Raw genomic sequence first — 10137 nt, 5'->3', positions numbered from 1 at the left:
GTTGGGTTTTTCCCCCCTCCCAGAGAGCTGCTGACACGTGCAGCATCTTTTTCAGATCCCATTATATCTTTGCCTTTGGGAGATCTGTGGCACAGATAATTACAGTATCCAATGCTATGAGTTTAGAAGAAAGGGGGGGGGGAAACCACCTCACACACAAAGCAAGAAAGGAGCTCAACCAGTACTGGCGACACCCTCTGCAGAAAGTATAAATAGAGACCTGGTGGGGCCCGGAGCCTAGCAGTCTTACTTTACATCCAGCAGTGCCTCTTGCTTCCTGCTTAGCACTAGAGATCCTCCATCACCATCACAATGAGCTGTAGCGCAAGGCACACCGTCTTAACAGCTGGAAGAAGCAGCAGCGGCAGCTGCAACCTTGGTGGAGGGAGGGTGGGGGTCTCCTCGGTCTCCTCTGGACGGTACACTTCCTGCGGGCTAGGCAACGGGAGAGCCAACTTCTCTGGCCGGAGCCATGTCGGAGGAGGCTCCACTTGTGCCTACGGAGCAGGAAGAAGCCAGTTCTCAAGCGGAAGTTGCAGCGGGGCCTTTGTTGGTGGCGGACATCTTGGGGGAAGTGCTGGCTCTCACGCTGGGAGCGTTGCTGCTAGGAGCGGTGCAGTTGGTGGCGCTGGTGGTGGGCATGCTGGCATGGTTGGTGGCATGGGTGGCGTGGTTGGAGGTGTTCCTGCTGGCATGGTTGGTGGCATGGGTGGTGTGGTTGGAGGCCCCCATCCCGGTATGGTTGGTGCCATGGGTGGCGTGGTTGGAGGTGTTCCTGCCGGCATGGTTGGTGGCATGGGTGGTCCTGCGGTAGTTGGCGGAATGGTCAGCGAACCTTTCTGCGGAGGCATGTTCTCTAACCTTGATGGGAAAATGACCATGCAGAACCTCAACGACCGTCTAGCTAGTTACCTGGACAAAGTCCGGTGCTTGGAGGAGGAGAATGCTGAGCTCGAGTGTCGGATCCGGGAATTTTATGCCAAGCAAGGCCCGCTCTGCGAACCCAAGGACTACAGCCATTACCACCAGCAAATTGAAGATTATAAGAACCAGGTAGGGTGCCAGTTGACAGCCAACTTTTAGTCATTCTTGCACGCTTTCCTTTGAACTGACTACAGACAGCAGGCCTTGGCTTAAGCTCAGATCTGAAATGGCAGTGGTATGAAGTCAATTCATGAAAGACAAAGGACTGAAATTCTCTTAAGCTTCTTCTTGGAATTCCCAAACTCATCCAGTAGATACTCTGTTTCCTTAAAAGTCAGTATTGCTATTTTTCAATGTTGAAAGGTTTGTTCAGATGTGTGATGTGGACTGCACAAAACTAGAACTGTGATCAGCAAGACTTTAAAAAAAAAATCCTACAAGATGATTATCTTCATTTCATATTGGTGTACCACCTATGATGTTCCACTGCAATTTCTACTGCTATCATTCCAACTGCGTGGGAGCCTGTGTATAGTTTGGGTGGTTTGTGGTTGCATGGATGGCATTTTGCTAGGCCTACAGTGCAGTAGCAGACTGTGTGGTGGAGCATCAGTGCTTACCTGTCCTCCTGAAAGTGGAGTCGCTGCTGCTTATTTGGAAGGAGTGAAGGTGGGATGATGTGCCAGGGAGGTTGGCATGACACAAATGCACTGTCAGGAGTGTGGATTGGCTTTGTAGATGTGCTTCCATCGCAGTGACCTCCCCACCGTGTCTCTCCTTTCTCTCCCCTTCCTGTCAATCAGCAGTAACTCATCTGTTGGGAGGTCAAGTGTGCACTGCTGCCTCACCATGTTGTCTGCTACTGCCATGCATGCATACTATGTAGAAATGGCTTCTACAAGTAGGAATTTAAGTGGTCTCCATGCTTCTTGGCACCCCAGCCCAAAAGGAAGCAGAAGGGAGGGTTGTGGAGTGCTGGGAATGCTTAACATGTGCAAGGCTGGAGAGGGGAGAATCCAGTGCTGACACAACTCCTGAAGATAAAATGGCTACAAGGTATTAATTTCTACCCACTTGTGATCATGGTGGCTTGCTGACTTGTGGTTCACCTGTGTGTAGGTATGGAACTATTATGGACCAGTTGCACACACTGGCTGAAGACTGGCATGAAGATAGAGTAAGGCTGATAAACATCTAGCGTGGATTGATGCACTCTGAATCTTAATACTAGATCTTCACATGCAGGGGTGTTAACTGGTCTCTTGTTAACTTTTTCTGTACCCAGCTCATTTGTACAAGTGTGGAGAACAACAAACTCCTGCTGTGCATTGATAACAGCAAGCTGACTGCTGATGACTTCAGAACCAAGTGAGTACTTCTCAGTAAACAAGGGGGCATATGGAACAAATCTGTGTGCATTAGATGGGGTCCCATTGTCCGAGTGAGGGAATATTCTCAGTGGCTCAGGTTGTCTGCTGTTGGGACTGTCTGAAGATGGGGGTGTTTGTCCTTCCAGCCATCAGGGATTGGAAGTGTCTATTCTGTGGGAATACACGGAGTTCTGCAGAACTGAAGGCCATTTCTGCTCTAGGGTGGGGAGCCTTTGGCCCTTCAGAAGTTTCTGGGCTACAGATCCCCTCACCTCTCATTATTAGCTATTAGTTATGCTAGCTTGGACTGATGGGAGTTGGAGTCCATCAACTTGTGGAAGTCCACAGTTTCTCCATTCCAGCTATAAGACGCATGAGGGGGGACTGTGACACTTTTCCTGGGGCAGCAAAGCCAAGTCTTGACAATGTGATCAGCAAACAAAATCATCTTGTTTGTTGGATATTTCCCTGCGTTTCCTCTTCTATACTCTGTGGCATACAATCTCAAGTTGGAGATGCGTTTCCCACAATCAGAGCTAGCAGCCCTCCTGAAGATCTAGGCTGTAAGAGTGATGATCACAATTGGCCTTCCCTGCGGAGGGACCAAAATAATAATCCTGCAACGAATAATGGAATTCTCATGCTCTGCTCTTTGCGGCTTAGGTATGAGACGGAATGCTGCCTCCGTCAGAATGTGGAGGCTGACATCAATGGCCTGCATCAAATCCTGGATCAGCTGACTGCCTGCAGGTCTGACCTGGAAGTGCAGTGTGAGAACTTGCAGGATGAGCTGTGTTGCCTGAAGAAGAACCATGAGGAGGTGAGGGACACCGTCTTCTCCTTTAATGAAGTCAAAAAGGAACATGTGGAATGATGCTTTCTTGATCCCAAGGGCATTTTTGAACATGGCACAGCTTTATAAAATGAGTAGATTGGATCTAAGATGTGGATAGCTGAGTGCATTTACAGCCACCGAAGAAACTTTGATCTATTAAGTGGCAGAGCATCAGTCACTAGCAAAACTGCCCAGAGCAGGACTGGGCAAGCTATGACCCTTCAGTGGTTGTTAGACTACAACTCCTATCATCCCCAGCTATCAGGACATGATGACAGGGGCTGATGGGAGTTGGAGTCCAATGGAAACTGGAGGGCCACAGCCTGACCACCTCTGGCCTAGGGACTCTTCCTTTCACTTGCATAGTTAACATATCACTACAATGCAGGAGCCTCTTTATATTAAGGGGTATTCAGTCACATGCATTTTGAAGTGGCACAGCCCCAGAATGGCACTGCCATTCACTGTTGGTCCAGAGGATCCATCTTGTCTCCTTGAGACAGATCTGCTGCTTTGAGCCTTCATTGACTTCTATTATCATGATAGTTCTCATTAGACAGTTCATTGGGGGTAGAATGGATAGTAGAAAATGGGAGGTGAGAATCTGCCATGGGGGTGGGCAGAGGTTTCATTTGGCTTGCAATCTTTTTTTCCCCAGGAAGTCACCTGCCTGAAGAACCAGTCAACCGGCGATGTCAATGTGGAAGTCAATGCTTGCCCTGGACCGGATCTGAGGAAGATCCTGGAAGAGATGAGGTGCAAGTATGAGGCAATGATAGACGGCAACCGCAAGGAGGTCGAAGCATGGTATGGATCCAAGGTAAGCTGTACACCTCCAAGTCCATCATACATAAAGCAGAGGTACAACGGGGACTGTAAAGAGTTCAAGTAAAATTGAAAAGGGCAATGAACACAGTGAGTGGTTAATTCCAAATATTTCAAGCCTGCTTGGATGTCACTCCTAGACATGGAGAAACTATTTACACCTATTTCTAGTTGCATATGGGCTGCTTACTTAGTTACACATTGGGGGGGGAACCACTCTGAATATGCTCAGAGGCACTCTTCTTTCATGATCTCTTATATTACTACAGATATACATTCTCTATAGACTGCTCCACCATATCATGTTGGCCAAGCAAGTCTACTCTTAAGGGCAGGTGCTTTTTGGACAAATAGCCAGCATGGGAATCTCTGTCCAGATCAGGAGTCTAATTCAGGGGTGGGGCTTAGGGTGTTGTAAAACCTCTCCTTACTCTGGGCCCAACCTGCATCAGGACCTCTGCATCTGCAATTGATGCTGCCAAAAAGGATCCCATTCGTTGGGACACTTTCATGAGCACTTTCCCCTTTGCATTGTCACATATTTAGAAGGAAGCCCCAGAAATACCCTCAGTGAGGAGAAACATAGGAACCTGCTGTACACTTAGTCAGACCATCTGTCTGTCTAGCTTAGCGCTGTCTAGCCTGACTGACAATGGCTCTTCTGAGACTTCAGGCTTTGAGATGTCAGGGATCACCTTTTGTGTGCAAAGCTGAGCTTCATCCTTTCCCTAATTCCACACATTACAGATCGAGGAGGTGAATCGTGATGTCTGCACCAGCAGCCAGGAGATCGAAGAAAGCAACAACAAGGTCACGGAACTGAGACGCCAACTGCAAGCCCTGGAGATCGACTATGATGCCCAGTGCAGCCTGGTAAAAGAGAGAGCAAGAGTTTCCCTTGGCATCATTGGAGCTGCATGCTGTTGGGGTGGCAGAGAGCAATAAACTACAGCAGGCAGCAGCATGCCTTCATGCAATGAACTGGCACAAGCCACGACTGGAGAAGGGCAATGAGAACAATGATGATGGGGAGCTGGTGTGCTCATCCCTGCTCTCCCCTCTTGGGTTTTACTCTAGACCAGCAGTTCTCAACCTGTGGGTCCCCAGATGTTGTTGGACTACAACTCCCATCATCCCTGAGCTCTGGCCTTGCTAGCTAGGGGTGATGGGTCCCACATCTGGGGACCCACAGGTTGAGAAAGGCTGCTCTAGACTCTAGTTTCAGAATTCCTGGAGAAGGCTTTAATTCAGCTTCACCTGATCTTCCTCCACCCCTCTCCTTGCCATTGTGCTTTAGTGGCTGAGATTGAACAGGGCAACCCAATGCACACTTGCATCGCTCTGTGCAAGGAAGCGTAGCCCCAACACTATGATAATCATTGGGACATGCAGTGCATTTTTACTTACAGTGTAAATCCCATGAAAGAAAACAACAATTTACAAGGGAATATTTCTGATGCTAGTCTGTGTCCCTCCCTCCCTCCTCCCTCCCTTTTGCCTACTGTGGCCCCATTCATGCCATACATTTAAAGCACTATGATTCCACTTTAAACAGCCATGGCTTCCCCCAAAGGATTCTGGGAGCTGTAGTTTGTTGTGAGTTCTGAGAATTGTTAGGAGACCACTCCTCCCATAGTTCCCCTCCCCTGTGAAGAGGGGTTGATAGTTAAAGCACTGTGGCAACTGTGAGGGGTCTAGGGGTCTCTTAGCAACTCTCAGCACCCACAACAAACTACACCTCCCATAATTCTTAGGTATGATATTGCTTTAAATGTATAGTGCAGATGGGGCCTAAAAGCAACATTCATTCATTCCACTTATATCTTTCGCCCCAATGAGCTGAAAATGGTGTACACAGCTACCCCCTCATTTAATCCCCGCAACAACCTTGCTGAGTGAAATTAAACCCTTTTTATTTTGTATTAATCAGCACAATGGTTATGCTTATCTTCCACAACTGTACTCCTGTTATAAAAGAGAAATTGTAAGATTCAATAAAGGAGAGAGACACGTGGGTTTCAGGAGGACTCTCAAAAGGCAACCTCGGAACTCTGAAGACACTCTCAAACACACCATCCACTTGTTTGTCTTTATTCCAATGCATTCCAACATGGTGGGTTCTGTTTTGTTTCCCAGAGGGACACCCTGGAAGCCTCGCTGGCTGAAACGGAGCACCGCTACAACAACCACTTGGGTGAGCTTCAGGAGCGCATCTCCTGCCTGGAGCAGCAGCTGGCAGAGCTGCGTTCGGAAATGGAGTGCCAGAACCATGAATACACGGAGCTCCTCGATGTCAAAAGCCGGCTGGAGCAGGAGATTGCTACGTACCGCTGCTTGCTGGAGGGCGGGCAGCATGATATAGTGTAAGTAGCGTGCAGAGACGCCAGTCACCTCCAGACCGTCAGTGTTTTGCTGGTGGGATTCAAGCACCTACTGGGAATGTGGTTTCATGCAGTTGAAGCTGATTAACGCAGCTTAACAGATGCACTTTTCCAAAAGGGACTTTTTAAAGGATGGGGGAGTAATTCAGGCCAGCGTGAGCTTAAAGGCAAACATACCCAATTCTCAAAACTGAAACACAGGCATTTTTGGGAAATTTGCACTTTGCTGATTTTGCAGTGCAATTCTTCAGTCGAGTAACAACAACAACAACAACAGCAACAACAATCTATTATTTATACCCTGCCCATCTGACTGGGTTTCCCCAGCCACTCTGGGCAGCTCCCAACAGAATACTAAAAACACAATAAAACATCAAACATTAAAAACTTCTCTAAACAGGGCAGCCTTCAGATGGCTTCTAAAAGTGAGATAGTTGTTTATTTCCTTGACATCTGATGGGAGGGCGTTCCACAGGGCTGGCACCACTACCGAGAAGGCCCTCTGCCTGGTTCCCTGTAACCTCACTTCTTGCAGTGAGGGAACTGCCAGAAGGCCCTCAGAGCTGGACCTTTGTGTCCAGGCTGAAAGATGGGGGTGGATACACTCCTTCAGGCATACTGAGTAATTTGTATAGAAATGTGTGCTCTCTCTCTCTCACACAAAATGCTAAGTGCTATTTTTATTAAAGCAACTAGTTCTTTTGGATGTGGGAACTCAAGAGTCAAATTCTCGCTCTGCTCTGGAGCAGCTTGGGTAATCTTGGATGAGCCATCCTTCTTAAGGCAAACCCAACTCACTGGTTTTTTGTGTGTGTGAAGGCAAAAGCACTGCCCTAAACTCTTTGAAGGAACAGCAAGCACTTAACAAAGAGTTAAGGGTTAATCCTCGCCACTTATAACCTGATCAGTTTTGGGGCATGTATGTCACCTCTATGAGAAGGATCATACTATGGTGTGGAACAGTTCACAGGTCCTCCTCTTTTGGCCCATCAATCTCTCCCCAGGCCTTTCCCACTTCCCTTGGCTTCCTTTCTCCCACTGCTGAGCTTAATCTATAATAAGATGACTAGCATGGGGGGAAATTCTCCCCCTGCAGTGCCCAATTATTTTCAGATTACAGCTCAGCTGTGAGGAAGAGGGAACATGACTAAGTCCAGCTGCCATGCTGCCTTTGGAGGAAGGGATTAAAGGATCACACTCTTTTTCAATGGACAGTTTGCTATGCTTTCATGCCGCACAGTGAAAAGGGGACCTCGTTTTCCACCGCACAGCGTGGTATCGAATAGGGTTGCTGCCTTCTTATCGAATATAGGATTTAGCATCATGTATCCAAGTGATGGGAGATAATAAGCTGCACTCAAGTCCATATGATGCACAGTTCATTTTAGGACACGAGTGTGCCCCTTCTCCAGGATACTCTTCAGATGCTAGATTTAATATCTTATTTGTTTCATAGGTAGCGTGCTGTCCCCTTGACAAACTCAGAGTGCTTTGCATCAGGTTTCCAGGAAGTCTTTCATCCAGGCGTCTTACATAATAGTTTCAGGACTGTGTCACCTGTGGTCTTAAGGCACACTTTGCTACCTCCTTGCTAAAGCTAAGCAGGTCTGAGACCAGTCAGTGCTTGGACCCCTGAGGAGATACACGCATACTGCCTTAGATTCCACAATGGGGGAAAAGGTGGAAAATGCATGTAAGCAAGTTAATAAAAAAAGACAAATAAGCTGTGCCCTAAGCATCAGATCTCCTATCAGATGTTGAGAAGTGGATGTTGAGAACTGTCATGGATGCTTTAGTGATGATTCCTGCATGGCAGGAGGTTGGACTAGATGACTCTCAGGATCCCTTCCAATGCTACAATTCTACAGTTCTATGATTAAGTGCAGGTGCAAGTGATTCTTAAACCCACACAATCTTCTCCAGCTTATAAGGAAATATTCAGCTTAGATAGAACAGCAGCTGATGGCCAATGCACAGGGCTGGGGCCTCCCTGCTGCTGTATTTTGTCAGAATTGATTTGTAGCCTCGCTGATCAAGACTCTTCTTCTTTCTCTGCAGTGGTGGAGGGGGAGGAGCAGCTAGAGCCAGCAGCACATCAGGTGGAAGATCTGGCGAAGTCCGGTCATCCCACACTTACGTGACCCATTCCGCAGGTCATGCCTGCCACGGGGGCCATTTACACCACTAGATCGCAGGAACAGAACGCATAAGGTAAGAAATATCCCCCACTCTGTTCTAGCCTTTGCATTCCCAACTCCTATAAGGAAATGGGGGTGGGGGAACTTTGCAGCATTGGTCCCTGTGTCATGTGCTGGCACAAAGGTGGTGCCTGGGGTAGAACCAGGTCCTCCAAGAGCACTTAAATCAGGAGTGGGGAACCTGTGGCCCTCCAGATGTTGATTATTGGCCACGCTGGGGGCCAATGGGGGTTGGAGTCCAACAACATCTGGAATACCATTGATTCTTGAATCAAGGCTGGATTGAGTTGAAATACTGACTGAGGCTCAAGCAGATGGTGGTGTAAGAACAGGCCGAAGAGCAGAGCTATGATGTCTTGAGTTTGTATTATTATTTACGGCATGTAAAATGTCTTAAGCCCTGCCTATGGGCTTGCAATTAAAAAAGTATGTCAAGGAAGGAAAAATGGATGGGAAGGAAAGAGGAAGATAAGCAAATTCAGGCACTGGTCTCTTAACAAAGCTGGTGAAGGGGGCCCTGGAGTCCCAATCTCACATATGCAGTTATAGAAACCTAGGGGCTGACATACAATTCCTGGTCCACTGGATAATGTCTAGGATCTGCTGTTCTAAAATCTAGTTTCCATATGCATTTTTTTCCATTTGCATTCAGAGCTATAAAAAGATGCTATCTCTAAATGGGCCAATCATTGTTTCGAGAGTTTTTGAGTTTCTGGGCTTTATGGAGCAGAGCCGTCTATGAGAATAAGGGAGTAGGAGAAGAAAATTATTCGAACTAACACAACTACACCTTGAGCTTATTGCAAATCTGTGCAGCTATTTTATTTTCCGAGATAGTTATGTGTGCCTTAGAGATAGTGGTGATGGGGGCATAGCAAGAACCACATGGGTGAACTGCCTGGTCACAGATCAGCATGCTATGAACTATTTTACAATACCTACAACTGGATAGTAATGGATCTCTGATTTGCTGAATGATGCAGTCATCTAAAATGTATTGTGTGTAGATGAACTTAAAATGTTTTCTGTTGAATGGAATGGTAATGGACAGCACCATTGATGCTTTTTTTTGCCATAGTAATTCAATCTTTTTCTTATCTTTTCTAGAAAACTGCCAGAGAATGGGCAGAGAGCATGCTACCTGCAAGAAGTAGTTCATCCAAGCTGTTGTTGGTCCATCTGCCCAGCGGTATCCTTCAAAGTTGATCAGATGCCCTACTTCACTGTCTCCCATGCTACTTCCTCATTATTTTGCAGCATGCTTTTTGTCCAGACTCTTGTTTCTCACCCATCATGCATCAGTGCCGTGGTTGGCAACCTGCTGACCACTGAAAACAAAAGAAGCCCAAAAAAACAAATAAACCCCTTGCTTTTCTCTTGATGCCACCCAAGGCCTCTGCGTACAAAATTGTTGTTGTTTCTTTATCCAAACGTTTTAAAAAATCATATGGAGAATGCTGAGCCCTCCCCGCCAATATACAGTGGTACCTCAGGTTACATACGCTTCAGGTTACATACGCTTCAGGTTACAGACTCCGCTAACCCAGAAAAAGTGCTTCAGGTTAAAAACTTTGCTTCAGGATGAGAACAGAAATCGTGCTCCA

The 10137-nt window shown here is 47.1% G+C and overlaps 1 protein-coding gene across 1 annotated transcript; it reads left to right on the top strand.

Moving 5' to 3' along the window:
• The first annotated feature begins 256 nt into the window (after positions 1-256).
• On the top strand, positions 257-9919 carry LOC310747834 (keratin, type I cytoskeletal 19-like). Its single transcript, XM_083583114.1, has 8 exons — positions 257-1053; positions 2210-2292; positions 2958-3114; positions 3788-3949; positions 4702-4827; positions 6091-6317; positions 8394-8546; positions 9641-9919. Exons 1-7 carry the CDS (start codon positions 313-315, stop codon positions 8521-8523), a joined length of 1626 nt encoding a protein of 541 aa, XP_083439240.1. The 5' UTR covers positions 257-312; the 3' UTR covers positions 8524-8546; positions 9641-9919.
• The last annotated feature ends 218 nt before the right edge of the window (positions 9920-10137 follow it).

Source organism: Podarcis filfolensis, assembly GCF_964270895.1.
Source record: "Podarcis filfolensis genome assembly, chromosome: 13".
In the NCBI taxonomy this organism is placed as follows: Eukaryota; Metazoa; Chordata; class Lepidosauria; order Squamata; family Lacertidae; genus Podarcis; species Podarcis filfolensis.
This window is presented reverse-complemented; position numbering and strand designations above follow the sequence as displayed.